Raw genomic sequence first — 18,671 nt, 5'->3', positions numbered from 1 at the left:
TATCCACCTCCTGCCATCCACCTCTAGCCATCCACCTCCAGATAGCTACCTCCTGCCATCCACCCCCAGCCATCCACCTCTAGCCATCCACCCCCAGCCATCCACCCTCCAGCCATCCACTCCCAGCCATCCACCTTGCAGCCATTCACCCCCAGTCATCCATCTTCCAGCCATCCACCTCCAACCATCCACCCTCCAGCCATCCACCTGCAGATATTCACCTCCAGCCATCCACCTCCAGCTATCCAATTCCAGCCATCCACCTCCAGCCATCCAAACCCAGATATCCACCTCCCGCCATCCACCTCCAGGTATCCACCTCCCACCATCCACCTCAATCTATCTACCACCACCTCCTGCCCTGAGTCTTTGACCATGACCACCACAGCTACTCATTTTGTTTGGTTACAAATGCCATTACTCTTTACATATCTCTTACTAAGTGATTAATATTCTCCCCTAACATAACTGCTAGACCTGCTATCTTGACCCAAGAAATACACTGAGGTATTACGGTCATAAAAGTATAACTGGTATTTTGAACATATGTTACAACCCCATGAAGATATTGTTGGAGACCCTGGGGATTTCAGGTCTGCGTTCTTGACAATTATGAATAGGAAACTTGGTTATGAACCATCCTTCAGGGATTCCTTATACTTTTCCTTGTTTTTCTGTTTTTGACTCTCGTAATAAATTGTTTTCTATGCTGTTTAAGACAACTTATGCCCTACTCTCTGGAAATCTCCTGTACTATTTGAGCTACTCAAGTACCTCCCCCAACACACCCACCAAAAACAACAACAACAACAACAAAAAAAACAAAACAAAATGAAAAAAACTAAGCTTAAAACTGAGAACAGGGCATCAAGGAATCAATTGTAATATAGCTTTTTAAAAATCTGTCCTGACCCAGTAGTGAGAAGCTGATCAGAGGCTGGTCATCTCCCCTCATCGAGGAGGTGATTAAGTCTACAACTGAACCACTTCCCTTGCAGGGCTGTCACGCTCGGGCCACCACACACCCACCCGAATCACCTTAGGGCCAGTTACCATAGCACGGGACAGCCCCCTATCTCCCAGAGCCCTCTGAAAGTATTCAAATAGCCAACCCACAGGAAACCCACAGAATCTAGTCAGCTCCACCCAGCTTGCCACACATAAGCTGCTTCCCACAGCTCCAGGTTGCTGTTACCCTGGCCTAGGCTCAATTCCCTGCATGGCCCTACCTAGAAGCCTTCTCTATTTGGAACTGTAAGTAACAAATAATTCTGCTTTTCACCTATCTGGGAGTTGTTGTGTTTTACTCTGTCATCAAAACAATCTTTAAATCATATAAGAGAGTTGAGTATTTCTATCACAAAAGGGTTTTTAACAGGAGTAAATGCTTTTTCTGCATCGAATGAGATGATCATGTGTTTTTGTTTTTATTTATTATTATTATTATTTTTTTTTTTTTGAGGCAGAGTCTTGCTCTGTTGCCCAGGCTGGAGTGCAGTGGCATGATCTCAGCTCAATGAAACCTTCACCTCCCCAGTTCAAGCGAGTCTCCTGCCTCAGCCTCCCCAGTAGCTGGGACTACAGGCGCCCACCACCACATCAGGCTAATTTTTGTATTTTTTAACAGAAACAGGGTTTTACCATGTTGGTCAGGCTGGTCTCAAACACCTTACCTCAGGTGATCCACCCAAGTCGGCCTCTCAATGTACTGGGATTACAGGGGTGAGCCACCGTGCGGGACTGATCATGTGATTTTCTTTTTCATTCTATTAATGTGGAATATTACATTGATTATCTTTTGTATGTTGAACCATCAATGCATTCCAGGAATAAATCCCACTTGGTCATGATGCATAATCTGTTAAATATGCTGCTAGCATTTTGTTAAAGATATTTATATCGGTATTTATAAGGGATCCTGGCCTGCAATTGTCTTTTCTTGTAGTGACTTTGGCTTTGGTAGTAGGGTGATGCTAGCCTCATCAAATAAGTTAAAAGTGTTCCTTGGTCTCCCATTTTTTGGAAAAGTTTGAGGAAGATTGGTGCTAATTTTTTAAACGTGTGGTAGAATTCATCAGTAAGCCATCTAGGTCAGAGATCTTGCTGTTGTTTGGAATGTTTTGGTTACTGATTCAAACTTCTTACTAGTAATAGGTCTATTCAGATTTTCTACAGCTTCGTGATTCAGTCTTGGTAGGTTGTATGTTTCTGAGGATTTGGCCATTGCACCTGTATCCAATTTGTTGGTATACAGTTTTTTACAGTAGTCTTATAATACATTTTTAAAAAATAAAATCAATTTTAATGCCTCTTTTTCATTTCTGGTTAGAATTATTTGTATATATTATCGGCAATTTCTTTGTGGTTATCATGGGAATTGCATGCAACATTTTAAAGTTATACCAATTTAATTTGAATTGATACCAATTTAACTTTAATTGCACACAAGTGGACTTTTAAATATCTCCACCTCCTGAGACTTTGTGCTATTTATGTCCAGATTACACCTTTATACATCATGTACTCAACTAACATAGATTTATAGTTATTTTTATGCATTTATCTTTTAAATTCTCTAGAAAAGAAAAAAGTGAAGTTACAAACCAAAATTATAATAAAACTTTTTTTTTTTAACCATATGCCTAGGCTTGCTAAAGATCTTTATATCTTTATATGACTTTGAGTTACTGTTTAGAATCATTTTATTTTAATCTAAAGGATTCCTAGTCTTTAGCATGTCTTGTAGGGCAGATCTAGTGATAATGAACTCCCTCCACTTTTCTTTATCTAGGAATGTCTTAATTTCTCCTTCATTTTTGAAAGACAGTTTCGCCAGATACAGAATTCTTGATTGACAGATTTTTTTTTTCTTTGAGCACTTTAAATATATCGCCTCACTGCATTCTGGCCTCAAAGGGTTTTACTAACAAATCCACCAATAATTTTACTGAAGATCTTTTGTATGTCATAAGTAACTTCTCTCTTGCTGCTTTCAAGATTATGTATGTCTTAGACTTTTATTTTGATTATCATGTTCCTCAGTGTGAGTCTCTTTATGTTCATCTTACCTAAAGTTCATTGAACTTCTTGGATTTTTAGACTCATGTACTTCATCACATTTGTAAAATTTGGGACCATGTTTCTTCACATAACCTCCTTGCCCCTTTCTGTCTGTCTTCTTTTTCTGAAACTCCCATAATGCGTACAGTGGCCTATTTGCCAGTGTTTCATAAGGCCATGAGGCTCTATTCCCTTTTGTTTATTCTTTTTTGTTTGTTTGTTTCCTGTTTTGTTCCTCAGACTCAATAATTTTAATTGTATTGCCTTTATTATTATTTTTTTAATTTTTATTTTTTGAGACGGAGTCTCGCTCTGTCACCCAGGCTGGAGTGCAGTGGCCGGATCTTGGCTCACTGCAAGCTCTGTCTCCCGGGTTAATGCCATTCTCCTGCCTCAGCCTCCCCAGTAGCTGGGACTACAGGCGCCCGCCACCTCGCCCAGCTAGTTTTTTGTATTTTTTTTTTAGTAGAGACGGGGTTTCACTGTGTTAGCCAGGATGGTCTTGATCTCCTGACCTGTGATCCGCCTGTCTCGGCCTCCCAAAGAGCTGGGATTACAGGCTTGAGCCACTGCGCCCGGCCTGTATTGCCTTTAAATTTACTGATTCTTTCTTCTGCTTGCTGAAAGCTTCAGTTGAAATCCCTCTAGTAAAATTTTTCAATTCAGTTGTATTTTTCAGCTTCATAATTTATATGTATAATTTTATCTTCTCTGCTTTTTTTTTTTGTTTTCTTTTTGAGACAGAGTTTTGCTCTGTCACCCCAGGCTCGAGTGCAGTGGCACAATCTCAGCTCACTGCAACCTCCCCCTCCTGGGTTCAAGTGATTCTCCTGCCTCAGCCTCCCAAGTAGCTGGGATTACAGGCCCGTGCCACCACGCCCAGCTAATTTTTGTATTTTTAGTAGAGACAGAGTTTCACCATTTTGGCCAGGATGGTATCAAAGTCCTGACCTTAAGTGATCTGTCCGTCTTGGCCTCCCAGAGTGCTGGGATTACAGGCGTGAACCACCACCCCGGTCTCTGCTGACATTCTTATTTTGTCTGTTTATTGTTTTCCTCACTTTCTTTGGTTCTTTGTGTTTTTCTTTAGATCTTTGAGCATATTCAAGACAGCTATTTTAAAGTCTTTGTCTAGTAGGTCCAATGTACCTGCTCTCTAGGGATACTACCTGGAGATTTACATTTTCCTTTGATTAGACCAGGTTTTACTACATCTTTGTATACCCTATGATTTTTTGTTGGCACTTCAGTACTTGAATAAAGAACCATCTCTCTCAGCTTTTGCAGAGAGGCAGAAAGAGATAAGCAGAAGCTGGGCTGCTGCCTCCTCCAGAACAAGACCATGCTGAGCCAAGGACGGAGTGGGGCAGGGGTAAAGAAAAATACAATACAATTTCCTACATTTTTAAGGTGAATTTTTTATTAGGTATTTACGTGGTTGCTGTAGACCTTTGTTTTCCACAGCTACTCTAAGATTTGTTCAGCAGCTTTGTGGTCATTTTATGATGGTTCCATGGGGACACGAGGAATTGAAGCTTCCTAGTCTGCCATTTTGCTGATGTCAATCCTCTGAGGAAGTTTTGACTAGTTAAGACTATCACTTTGAAAAACCAAAAGCAAACAATATATCAAGCAAAATCAGCAACACACTTAGACCAAAGCTAATTTCGATAACATCCACAAAACCTCTTATAAATCTATAATAAAAATTTAAAAATCAAGTAAATGACATAAACAGGTAATTTAAAGAAAAAGCAGGCCGGGCGCGGTGGCTCAAGCCTGTAATCCCAGCTCTTTGGGAGGCCGAGACAGGCGGATCACGAGGTCAGGAGATTGAGACCATCCTGGCTAACACAGTGAAACCCCATCTCTACTAAAAAAAAAAAAATACAAAAAACTAGCCAGGCGAGGTGGCGGGCGCCTGTAGTCCCAGCTACTGGGGAGGCTGAGGCAGGAGAATGGCATAAACCCGGGAGGCGGAGCTTGCAGTGAGCTGAGATCTGGCCACTGCACTCCAGCCTGGGTGACAGAGCGAGACTCCGTCTCAAAAAAAAAAAAAGAAAAGAAAAGAAAAAGCGATGCTACTCTTTTTGATGACTTTAAAGTGTACACTCACCTCTTAAATAGTCCTATTTCTAGATAAAGAATAAGAGTAGGCATTCTATACATGCTGTAAACTCTATAGTAGAGGATTTTTTATTTTGAATTTTGTTAGATTTACCTATTTTATCAACAAATACTTATGATAGTAAGGCTTCCCTCTCCCCACTTCTTTCCACTTTTGCTTGCGACTTTTTAGGCACCAGCCCTCATATTCTTATTATAAGACCATCCCATGATACAGACAGAGGTTACTCTTAGGTGAAAAGCAGGAGTCATGTTCAAAAGCAACAGCATCCCTTCCGACTCTGGGCTTTCTTTTAATTTTGCCTGTTGATTTAAAATTTGCATTATAAAATGGAGATCAATTTGCATGATCATAAACTCTCGCCAATAACCCATTCCATCTGATTATGGTAAGTTATGGCTTGCTTTTGATACTTCAGACTTCCTTCTGTGATCACGTAGAAGTTTTGTCAGACATCTGTGTTTCCATTTGTTAGATGCCTATTGGATTTAATTAGGATATTTTAAATGGAGGATGATGGTGAAGTTGTGTCTAAAATTTTACTTTCGGTTTCAATAAATATCAAATTCAGGGCCTAGGGATTGAACAGCCATGTCACAACACTGTTAATAAAGGCGAGACCCCATTCACCCAAATCCATTTCATAGATTTATGAGAGACAACAAGACGTTACCTACTTTCTATTTTTGCTTGTGTTGCCTGCCTGGGTTCTTGGTGTCACATCCAAAAAAATCATTGGCAAAGGCCAATGTCAGAAAGCTATTTCCTCTGTGTTTCTTCTAAGACTTTTACAGTTTCATGTTTTATGATTAGGTATTTGAACTACTTTGAGTGGATTTTTTGTGTATGGTGTGAGACAGAGTTCCATTTTATTCTTTTGCATATGGATGCTGAGCTTTCCAAACACCATTTACTGGAGAGACCATCCTATCCTCTGTGGTGTGTTCTTGGCAGCCCTGTCAAAGAACACTTGACCATCTATGCATGGGTTTATTTATGGGCTCTCCAGTCTGCTCCATTAGTGTTGCGGGAAGTCAGGGATCCTGAACGGAGGGACCGGCTGAAGCCGTGGCAGAAGAACATAAATTGTGAAGATTTCATGGATATTTATCCCTTCCCCAATCAATACTCTGTGATTTCCTATGGCTTTCTTTACTTTAATCTCTTAATCGCATCATCTTCGTAAGCTGAGGATGAATGTCGCCTCAGGACCCTGTGATGATTGTGTTAACTGCACAAATTGTTTGTAGAGCGTGTGTATTTGAACAATATAAAATCTGGCACCTTAAGAGCAGGGTAACAGTGATTTTCGGGGAACAAGGGAGATAACCTTAAAAGTCTGACTGTCTGTGGGCTGGGCGGAACAGAGCCATATTTCTCTTATTTCTGAAAATGGGTAAGATAAATATCGCTGAATTCCTTCCCCAGTAAGGAATATTAATAATTAACAGCCCTGGGAAAAGAACGCATTCCCAGAGGAGGCCTCTGCAAAGGCCGCTCTGGGGTGTCTGCCTTACGCAGATGTAAATAGATGAAAATAGGGATGAAACATGCCCCAGTCTCCTGCGGTGCCCCCAGGCCCCCAGGCTTGCTAGGATTAGGAAATTCCAGCCTGGCAAATTCTGGTCAGACCACAAAAATAATAATAAAGAGATTAAAGGGAAATTTCTGGAGGTGATGGACAGGCTTATGGTAAAGATTGTGGTGATAGTTTCATGGAAGTATACTTGTCTCCAAGCTCCTCAAGTTGTATATATTAAATATGTACAGCTTGTTGTATATTAACCATACTTTGATAGAGTGGTTTAAAATGAAGGAATAAAACAGTGCATATCTCATGAAATTAAAAAAAGTATCACTTTTCAACTGCCTTGTTAAATTACAAACAATGCAATAAAATAAATAAGTAAAAGTTTAGGTTAGGCCCAGTGCAGTAGCTCACACTGTAATCCCAGCACTTTGGGAGGCCGAGGCGAGTGGATCACAAGGTCAGGAGATTGAGACCATCCTGGCTAACACGGTGAGACCCCATCTCTACTAAAAATACAAAAATTAGCCAGGCATGGTGGCGGGCACCTGTAGTCCCAGCTACTCAGAAGGCTGAGGCATGAGAATTGCTTGAACCTGGGAGGCAGAGGTTGCAGTGAGCTGAGATCGCGCCACTGCACTCCAGCCTGGATGATGAAGCAAGACTCCACCTTAAAAAAAAAAAAAAGTTTAGGTTAAACCAGAAGCTCTGTGTGGCAAACATTGGTTTCTTTTTCCAAGGGGAAGTTCAAGTTCAATCCCACTCAGCAGACAGGAGTGAGAGTAGGGAGAGGGACATTTGTTATCTTCTCTCTTGTTAAAGTTGTTGCTGGGGTCTTTGTTTGAGCCTAGTTCAAACCAGCCAAAGCTCAGTGAGCAGAAATGGAAGTGACACTGGTAAAAGGAACTGTACCTTCACTTTAGAGAAAGGGTTCAAAAAGAAAAGAAATGCTCCCCAGAATTTCAGCCAATACAGCTCAGAACCATGTCCTTTCCGAATGGTGACCGTGAAGGGACCAGTTGAGCGCAGTTCACAATGACTGTCTGTCTGGTGCTCTCAGGGAATTTAACCATTGTTTTAGGTTCATAATATATTAATCACATTACATACCCATGAGAAGTTTGAATGATGAAAAGGTCTAGCCTCACTTTGGCTTTCTGCCAACCCAGAGAACATTGGTTGGTCCAATCTCCTTGTTCCTATTGTTAAAAAGTAAACTGATACTAATGTTACAATGTATGTTATTTGATTGATGAATACCCTAAAGACCCTGACTCCATCGCTATGCAATCTATGCATGGAACAAAATGGCCCTTGTACTCCCATAAATCTATACACATAAAAAAGTAAACCGAGGCACAATACAATTTTATGAAGCAGCCATGATTCATGAACCAGAAGTGGTTGAGGAACTCCACCGAGGGAAACGAGAGAAGGCTTTTTCAGGACAGAGACAGAAGTAGAGCAAAGACAGTGCTTGAATGTTTGCAGTTATACAGCTACTTTATTTGGTCTATCTCACTGGAAAGTCCTTAGTTATATAATTATAAGTTTGTTGGCTGCTTCTGATTGGTTGTGCTTATGTTTATCTTTCATATAAGCATTTACAAGATAGAGTGCTCAAGTTACCATGTTTGCATCTGTCGCTTACGTTTGCAGATCAAGCCAGGTCGAGGTTGCTCATGAGTCCTTGCTGGTTTGGTATGTTCATGGATTCCTCTGGCCTGCTCTCCATTGTAATGTACTTTAACACCATGAATAAAGGTTCACTTCTGAGACTCTAAGAGCCCATTTAAATTAAACCTATGCGTGATATTGCCTCAAATACCCAAGAGCTCACTGACAGTTGGATATTCATTGCTGGCACAAATGTTAAGTATTACTGAGCAATTAGTTCTCTCTATATTTGGCCCTCACAGAGCCTGGCAAAGTGTAATTATTGTGTTGTTCAGTACTAATCCGCCTTTTCACATAGCTGCATTGAGAGGAGAGTCTTCTGTTGGCCCCACAATTTCAATTCTCTATATTTGTGGTTAGAAGCTGCGGTGATGCAACTCTTATGTCTAAATTCATCCATTCAGGAGATCGTAAAGACGATCCCATAAAGCCTCAGTATTGTAGGTGCTGATAATGATGATAATTAAAATGATAAACTTTCCCTTATAAATCTTATAATGAATTGACTAGACTGCCTATAGACTATACACTATCTTTGTCTATAGTTAAAATGGTTGTAATTGGCCGGGCGCGGTGGCTCACTCCTGTAATCCCAGCACTTTGGGAGGCCGAGGTGGGTGGATCATGATGTCAGGAGATCGAGACCATCCTGGCTAACACATTGAAACCCCGTCTCTACTAAAAAATACAAAACATTAGCCAGGCATCATGGCACGTGCCTGTAATCCCAGCTACTTGGGAGGCTGAGGCAGGAGAATTACTTGAAACCAGGAGGCGGAGGTTGCAGTGAGCCGAGATCACACCATTGCACTCCACCCAGGGTGACAGAGCGAGACTCTGTCTCAGGAAAAAATAAATACATAAAAATGGTTGTTTTATTAAGAAATGTTATTAGGAACGGACAGAGGAGAACAGTGGCTGTGTAGCTCAGCGTGTGAGTGGTAAGTTGCTAATTATATCTGGCTTGTCACTCCAGTCTCTGTAACTTGCTGTGTTTTGTCAAGTCATTCTCCCAGAAACTTTGTGTATATTATCTTACTAAATTCTCATTAAAATGGCCCCTCAAATGGAAGGAGGGAACTTAGAGTTTTTGGAATGTGAATAAATTTAAGGGACTTTGGCTTCTAGAATTCCGTAGATCTCAGTTCTGCTGAGAATATACAGCTTCCCTTTATTCTGAGATTGGCTGATCTGTAATGCTATGAAATACCAATGTTTACTAAATTTGTTATTTTACATTTATGGGCATAAGTTATTTTTATTTAATTCTCTCTCTCTCTCTCTTTTTGAGACAGGGTCTCACTCTGTTACCCAGGCTGGAGTGCGGTGGGACGCTCATGACTCAATGCAAAACTTGAATTCACCTGGGCTCAAGTGATCCTCCCACCTCAGTCTCCCAAGTAGCTGAGACTACAGGCATGCACCACTACCCCCAGCTAATTTTTGTCATTTTTGTGGAGATGGAGTTTTGCCATGTTGCCCAGGCTGGTCTTGAACTCCTAGGCTCAAGCGATCTCCCAAAGTGCTGGGATTACAGACACGATCCACTGCCCGCAGCCTTTATTCTTTTAAAAAGAGGAAAATGAGGTTTCTCACTACAGCTCCAACCACTATCATAGCTAAATAAGTTAACGCATGTAGTTAAGAAATGTACAGTGGAGAGAAAACAATCTGTGTGGTATTTAGAAACTAGCAAGAATTAAGGACCAATAATATCTGAATATGAACAGATATTAAGCCAAAACTACTGCATGAGGAGACCATTAGTACAATTTACTTATTGAAAGCCATTCATTAGTCAACCAGTATCGTGGGAAATTTACTCTGTATAAGGAGTCGTAAGGCGTAAGGGATAGGTATGAAGGATTGTTGAGACGATGTGTTTTATTTCGCTAATAATGCATACGACACCATTCCAATTTTTTAAAACTTAAAACAACAACTGTCGTTTATTTGCTTGCTTCTCAAGCCTCGGTAATCGTGTTTGGCAATGAGACCTTGCTGCATGCTTGCTAATGTCCCATTGGCCAAAGCTAGTCAAATGGCCAAGCCCAGAGTCAGCATGGGAGAAGACCACACAAGCGTTTGAATTTTGAGGAGGAGTCTCTTCCATTGAAGGCCAAAGGAACAGTCTACATCAGAGGGTAGCTGGGGAGCTATAATACACAGAATAAACCTCAGCCTGTCCTCAAGGCGCTCACAGAGAAGAAATCTTTTGAATATTAGTGAAGTTTCCTGGACATCCCCATGGATAGGTGTGAGGGACAGTCACTTACTCAGGACATCTGCTTGCTTGTGGTACTATGTTTCAGATGTCACAAATGAAAATCAGAGACATGTAGCCGTGAGCTCAGTAACTACAAAGCGGTCTAGCTAAAGCTGGAGCCCGGCCGGGCGCGGTGGCTCACGCCTGTAATCCCAGCGCTTTGGGAGGCGGAGACGGGTGGATCACGAGGTCAGGAGATCGAGACCATCCTGGCTAACACGGTGAAACCCCATCTCTACTAAAAAATACAAAAAACTACCCGGGCGAGGTGGCGGGCGCCTGTAGTCCCAGCTACTCGGGAGGCTGAGGCAGGAGAATGGCAGGAACCCGGGAGGCAGAGCTTGCAGTGAGCTGAGATTGCGCCACTCACTCCAGCCTGGGCCACAGAGTGAGACTCCGTCTCAAAAAAAAAGATGGAGCCCACGAGAAGGTACTCTCCCCCGTGATGCACGCTTGTTTCTTGCCATCAGTTCTGCAATCAGTTCAAGCTAATGTCATGTCCCAGCCGTCCAGTTGTTTTATGACTTGTGTGATAGAAACGTATGGTGGTTTGTGGCGTGTCCTTAGGCAAGTCACTCAACTCTCTTGGTTTCGTTTTCCTGATTTCTCAAACAAGGGAGTGAGACTAGGTGGTCTACAGTTCCTCCAATTGTGATACTTCACTGTATAACAATATAGTTATAATATATCACAGTACATCTGTAACGAAAAAAGTGAGTTCATTTCTTAAGAAGCACATTCATTTAACTAGTTGGAGTCATTAAAGCGAATTAAGAACGAAATGGTTAGTTAATCTGAACTTTACTGCGCATACTGATTTGTTCCCTAACACGTCTGACCATTGAAAAGTGGATCAGCAGGAGTGGGACTGCCTCTCGGCTTTGCCATGATCGGATCTTTCTTTGCTGTGAAACTCAGTTTCTTCCTGGATCAAGAGGTTAATTTCTGCCAGTGTTATTTTACAGCGTTGCAAAGAGATAAAAGCCAGACAGAAGAAGTGAAAGTACTTTAACTTTGATTAGGGAATTTTTTTTTCTGTCCCTGTGACCATACGCTACCCAATTCTGACAGCTTTGCATGAGTCTAGCAGAAAATCGAGGGATTCACTGTTATTCGTTAACTTGTAGAGGTCCAGACCCGTCCACATCAAATGGTGAGGTCCCCACTTTCGACTTCAGCTGTTGCTAAATCTGTGACCCTTTTAATGAAATCCAAGGATCTCAGCTTTAAAAAAGTTAAAATAAAATAAAAACAAGATGTTTCTCAGAAGCGGTTTGAAACACGTCTCTGAGGTGTGAGAGACTGTTTTTGTTTTCTCCCTTTGCCCTTCTTGGAATGCACCAAACAAAAGCATTTTTTTCAAGCTTTACTTTCACTTTCGAGAGTGCTGCCTATTTGCCACACACTTCCCTGATGAAATGTCTGGATTTGGACTAAAGAAAAAAAGAATAGCCAGCAGTCATCCAGGTAAGTGAAGGTGTTCGTTTCACGTTCTTACTGGGCAGGGTCTCTCTTGCTGAGTAGAGTTCGTTAGTCGAATGTGTGTGGTTTTAACCTTCTTTGGTCTTTCTTTGATCTGGTGCTTGAAATCCAGTCAGAATCTTTCAGGAAGGAAAGCGGAAGAACCAGGAGATGACATGGGCTTGGGAGAAGGGTATAACTCAGAATACAAGTAAAAGCAGCAATATCTGGTTAATATGATCATATATTTATGCAGTATTTAATTTTTTTCCTCTGTAGCATTCTGTACCTGGAAAAAACACATTAGGGAAGCTATGGAAATCATTTTGCAACACCGTTTTAACAAATCACATCTTTACCTTAAAGAAACAAAACTCCAAGAGGTTAAAAGAGCGTGTCCCCTTTTGTTAGTTTTATTGGCAGGAGGGGAGACAGGAGCTGGCATTGTATGACAATGTCTTGGATAGGAGAGAACATTCAGGTGTGCCTAGGAGTAAGTAAATGGCTTTCTTTCACCTAACGAAGGATAATGGAAGAAGTGGGGAAGTGGAAAGATGTTCAGGTGTACAGGAAGATCAGAAACTGGCATTGGCAATTGTGGGTACTTGGGTGAAAATGGAGTTGGCTGCAGCAAGTTGACTCCCAGGTTTACAGACGATTATGTGCTGGTTTGTGTCTGCACAGGGGCGTGCCTATGTATTAACCTAATACAAAGGTTGCAAAGTTTACAAATCAAACTATGAATAGTGGTTAACTCCAGGTAGGCTGGCTCCAGACGCCATGACCTAACCATTAGGCAACATTGTCTCTCACTTGGACAAAGAATGTGAATTCCATGTGCCCTTACAAAATATTTCCAAAATTCTAAGGCCAAGTGAGTCTCTTTTTAATTGCTTCTTCATTTTCTTTATTTCTGTTAGATCTCATTCAACAGCAACTTTTTCTTCAGTCTCATTTCATCCTTTAACTGCATTTTTGCTTGTTTTACTGAAGCATGTCCTAGAATAACGTTTTCATACAGATCATATGGCTATAAACTTACTGCATTTTTGCGTATCTCAAAATACTCGTACCTTTTTCTTTAGTTATTCAGGTGGATGTGAAATTTCATTTCATTTCATTTATTGATTTAGAGACAAGGTCTTGCTGTGTTGCCCAGGCTAAAGTACAGTGGCATGATCGTGGCTTACTGCAGCCTTGACCTCCCTGGCTCAAGCAATTCTCACACCTCAGTGTCCCGAGTAGCTGGGAACACAGGTGGGAATCACTATGCCCAGCTAATTTTTAAAAAATTTTTGGTAGAGATGAGGTTTCCCTATGTTGCCCAGGCTGGTCCCAAACTCCTGGGCTCAAGGGATCCTCCGGCTTCAGCTTCCTAAAGTGATGGGATTACAGGCATGAGCCACAGGTAATTTTCTTGTTTTTTAGAGAGAGGGTCTTGCTCTGTTGCCCAGGCTGGAGTGCAGTGGTGTGATCATGATTCATTGCAGCCTTAACCTCCTGGGCTCAAGCGATCCTGCCTCAGCCTCCGAAGCAGCTGGAACTACAGGCTTGTGCCACCACACTTGGCTAATTTCTAATTTTTTTTTTTTTTTGTAGATACAGGGTCTCACTATGTTGCCCAGGCTGGTCTTGAACTCCTGGTCTCAAGTGTCCTTCCGCCTACACCTTCTGAATTGCTGGGATTACAGGGATGAGCCACTATACCCTTGCCTGGATATGAAATTTTAAATTCAAAATAATTTTCTCTAAATGCTTGGAAAGCTTATCTCTATTGTTTTCCAGTGGTTCATTATTGGGAGAAACCGCTCCTGATGTTTAACCTGGGTTCTTTTCTATTTCCCAAGTGTCTTGGCTGGGTTGAGAAATAAACGGAAAGAGCACGAGAGAAATTTAAAGCTGGGTGTCCACGGGAGACGTCACATGTCGGCAGGATCCGTGATGCTCCCTGAGCCATAAAACCAGCAAGGTTTTATTAGCGATTTTCAAAAGGGGAGGGAGTGCACGAATAGGGTGTGGGTCACAGAGATCACACACTTCACAAGGTAATAAAATATCACAAAGCAAATGCAGGCAGGGCGAGATCACAGGACCACAGGATGCGGCAAAACTAAAATTGCTCATGAAGTTTCGGGCACTCATTGTCGTTGATAACATCTTATTAGGAAACAGGGTTTGAGAGCAGGTAACTTGTCTGACCAAAATTTATTAGGCGGGAATTTGCCTCATCCTAATCAGCCTGGGAGCTCTACAGGAAACCTGGGCTTATTTCATCCCTTCCGCTTCGACCATAAAAGACGGCACAGGCTTCTAAAGGAGCCGTTTATAGACCTACCCTCAGAGTGCATTCTCTTTCTCAGGGATGTTGCTTGCGGAGAAAAAGAATTCAGCGATATTTCTCCTATTTGCTTATGAAAGAGGAGAAATATAGCTCTGTTCTGTCCGGCTCACCAGCGGCCAGTTCTTGTTACCTTCATTTGTTCACTGTTATCCTGTTCTATTTTTTTTTAAGATGCTCAGATTTCATATTGTTCAAACACACGTGCTCTACAAACAATTTGTGCAGTTGATACAATCACAGGGTCCTGAGGCAACATTCATCCTCCTCAGTTTATGAAGAAGATGATGGGATTAAGAGATTAAGGTAAAGACAGGCATAGGAAATCACAAGGATATTGGCTGGGGAAGTGATAAGTGGCCATAAATCTTCACAATTTATGTTCAGAGATTACAGTAAAGACAGGTGTAAGAAATTATAAAAGTATTAATTTGGGGAACTAATAAATGTCCATGAAATCTTCACAATTTATATTCTTCTGCTGCGACTTCAGCCGGTCCCTCCGTTCGGGGTCCCTGACTTCCTGCAACATCTCTCCATTTCTTTTTATATAAATGTGCCTTGGTGATGAAGGCTTGTTCGTTCTCTCAATTTTGACGCAGGATTCTTTGACTGGCCCGGCACACTGAAAATAAGCCGATTAAACAGAGAAACATAATTCCAAACTTCACCACAGTAGAGCCCCAGTAGACTTGATCCAAGTCGTGGGGTTCAATCCCTAAAGATTTTCTGCCACCTGATCTAAGGCCTCAGCTCCCCGCACAATGGATAACTGAGCTTGAGAGGCTTCAAAAATTTGTTTCTTTAATTTAGTTATGTCCAGTGATAAATTATCTTCCCTTCCCAGAAGGTGTCCTTGACCATTTCCCATGAATGATCAGTCTTGTTATAGGAATACGGGGTGATACAGAAATCAGAGGTATTCCAGTCGCCCTGCATTTGCATGCGATGTTCGAGACTCACTACCTGATCTCCAAGCCAAATAACAGACTGTCTCAAATCATTAATTTGATTAGCCAATTTTTGATCAATGCCTTGTTGAGAATTCCACATTTGGGTGGAATTGGCTTGTCAATCATTAACAAAATGAGCCGTTTAAATAGATTGATGTAATGCCATTCCGGCTGTGGTGGCCAGTGCAGTGACTATAATGATCACAGTGATTTAAGTGAAAACAAATCTCTTAGATCTTTTTAGAATTCGCTGTAACACTTCATTAATTAAATGTATCGAGGGAGAGGATTCCCAAGGTCTGGGCAAAGTTACTGGAATCCAGATTCCTTCTCGAGCTCAAACCAACATTACACTTTTCCTGGAGTCAAAATGGGAGTTAATACAAGTGTACAAATGACAATTAATGCATTGGACAGTTTGATTGTTCGTCCAAATTTTGATATTTCCCACTAACAGCATGTGAGGAGGCTTAACACAACTCTATACGGGAACAGTCAGGTTGGAGGTAAGTAAAGCAGAATGTCTGGATCTACGCTGATACCGAGAGACTGGAGCAGTAGTGGAGACAACAGACAGAAGAGTTTGCCCTTCCCATACTCGCAGTCCAGACATGGCAATAGCCAATTTCCAAAGTTCTGGGTGTTCTGGGCTCAGAATGGGGAGTATCATACGAGGCCTCGGTGGGGTAATGCCTTTGTCTTTCCATTTTAAGGGAAAGAATGAGCTGAACCTCCTATGCAAAGTAGAACGATGATTCTCATTCCCCCAATAAGAAATAAAATAAGTAGCCTCCAGGCATTCCCTTCCGCCAGAGGAGCAATTGTTTTTTAACAGCCCTTTGGTGCCCAGTCTATTACTGAACCATATGAGTCATTTTTTACTATTACTGCGTGTAAGTTGACACAATCTTCCCAAACTAAAGTTTTAGATGGTCCCTCAAAATGTTTAGGGCATGGTTTTCCTGCAGGTTTGTATTGAAAGTATGGGGTATCTCCCATTACTCCCCTTCATTTGTTTTAAAGGAGAAAGGGAGAGGCCAGAGACCGAATGTCCAGGTTCCTCTGTAGCTGATCTCTCCGGAAGATAAGCAGTCCATACTTGAGTTTCTAGATGGATACAACCAGGTGCGTGTCCGAGGCACAGAGCCGGGTATTTGTAACCCATGGTAACATTAAAAGCAGTGCCTTCTTCTCCTGGTTGAGCAGGCCAATGGTCATCTGTAGCTCCAGGCATCCACACACTATCATTAGTGTAGATTTCCGCAGGAGCGTCCATCCAGGTGAGAGGTCGAATAAGTGGAGGAAAAGGCACATAAGCCCAATAAGAATGATTATGTGTAGCAGGTAAATCAGCGTGAGAGGAAACTGGTGAGACAGCAAGTATGAAGAGGAGAATCATTAAATAAAACCCGTTATAAGCGAGATTGAGTGCTGAAGGAGGAAGAGAAAAACAGAGGGATGTTATTTTTAGGCTAATAGAAATGGTGAGATTTTTAGGTTTGTAAGGAGAAAAAGAAAGGTAATTAGAAGTGGGATTCGTTAGATGAGTCTCCATTGCCATCAGGAGGATTGAATTAGACTCATTGTGATTGTGTGCCAGCTTCTGAGAAGTTGGCGCAGATCTCACCACGTCTGAGGACAGTCTCTGGCACAGACGTCTTTTCTCTGTGGGTTTTTGTTTGATGATCTGGTGAAACACAAGCACATCCTCTTTCCCATGTTATGTAGAATTAGAGACAATATTTAAAGATTTGGGGAACTCCTGTAAGGCAGTAATCGCAGCAATTAACTCTGCCTTTTGAGCAGAGGTATAAGAAGTAGAAATAAGCTTGTTTGTAGGACATTACCATTGCCGGAACCATCGGTGAACACCGCAACAGCCTCAGGAATGGGCTGATCTTTGGTTAGTCGAAGGACCACCCAAGACGTCATTTTTATAAAATCAAACAATTCGTTTTTTGGATAATGATTGTTAATAACACCAATAAAATCAGCCAAGTGAATTTGCCACAGTGCTGAATGTTGAAAGGCAGCCTGAACTTTGAGCCGATTGAAAGGAACTACAATTAAATTCGGATCAAATGCAGAAATTTGAAGTATTGTACACCGAGCCTGGCCAATTATTATGGCAGTTTGGTCCAGATAGACAAAGTTTTTGACACAGAATGAGGAAGAAAACACCACTCCACTAAAATCATTATGTTGAACTATTCGTCCAATAGGGGAGTGTAATGAAGCGAAAACCAGAAGCTGAACAGGCTGAAACGGCTGTCCTCTAGATAACTGGGCGGCTTTCCTCTACGGATTCCAGTTCTAGTGAAACCTCAGGGCTCAAGGTCCGGGGACTGCGGAGATGGGACTCTCCCGGCAGAGTAGAAAACAAGTCCAACAGTGCATAGGTCGGAATGCCTAAAGTAGGTCTTAAATAATTAATGTTACCCAAAAGTTTTGAACTTTTTGAGGTTGGATGCATTGTTTATTCGACTATCATTTCTAAATATTGAACAGGAGTGGTCTGTTGAATTTTATCCTGGGCGGTGTGTAATCCAGCCTCAGTAACACGGCGGCTCAAAATTTGATAACAGTCCATTAATTCTTTATCAGTGGGGGCAGCAATTAAAATATCATCAATATAATGAAGAATATAGGCCTGGGGAAATTGGGCTCGAACCGGTGACAGCACCTGTCCAACATAAAGCCGGCAGATTGTCGGGCTATTCAGGATTCCTCAAGGAAGTAATTCCATTGATAATGAGCTGCAGGCTCTTGATTATTGATAGATGATACAGTAAAAGCAAATTTTCCACAATCCGATTCATGTAAAGCAATATGAAAAACCAATCTTTAAGATCAGTAACTATGAGAAGCCAATGTTTAGGTACTGAAGCAGGGACAGGGAAGCCGGGCTGGACGGCCCCCATAGGTTTCATTACAGCGTTAACCGCCCTTAAGTCGGTTACCATCCGCCACTTGCCTGATTTCTTTTTTACTGGAAACACAGGAGAATTCCAGGGGGAAAGAGAGGGCTCCACATTTTTAAACTGTAACTGTTCAGAAACCGATTGAATTAAAGTCTACAGTTTTTCAAAGCCTAATTGGGCATAAGTATCAGAGAAACTATCCGAACCTGTGAGCTGAGCCTGAATGCCATTAGTCCAATATAGCTGAGCCTGCAGACAGGCCTCCTCTGACCACCAAGTATGAAATTGTAAATGCTGAGATGGGGTCAGAACAGCTTGTCAAAGTGTCCCAGTCTAAAG

At 41.7% G+C, this 18,671-nt stretch overlaps 1 protein-coding gene across 1 annotated transcript in view; it reads left to right on the top strand.

Annotated features, from left to right (window-relative positions):
* Positions 1-1,184: 1,184 nt before the first annotated feature.
* Positions 1,185-18,671, top strand: part of TLR3 (toll like receptor 3) — a 34,422-nt gene continuing 16,935 nt past the window's right edge. The window contains 1 exon segment of the mRNA XM_023221036.2: positions 1,185-1,254. Within this exon segment, the coding sequence (XP_023076804.2) occupies positions 1,220-1,254 (35 nt within the window). The 5' untranslated portion in view covers positions 1,185-1,219.

The sequence above is a fragment of the Piliocolobus tephrosceles genome, chromosome 3 (assembly GCF_002776525.5).
Source record: "Piliocolobus tephrosceles isolate RC106 chromosome 3, ASM277652v3, whole genome shotgun sequence".
Taxonomy (NCBI): Eukaryota; Metazoa; Chordata; class Mammalia; order Primates; family Cercopithecidae; genus Piliocolobus; species Piliocolobus tephrosceles.
This window is presented reverse-complemented; position numbering and strand designations above follow the sequence as displayed.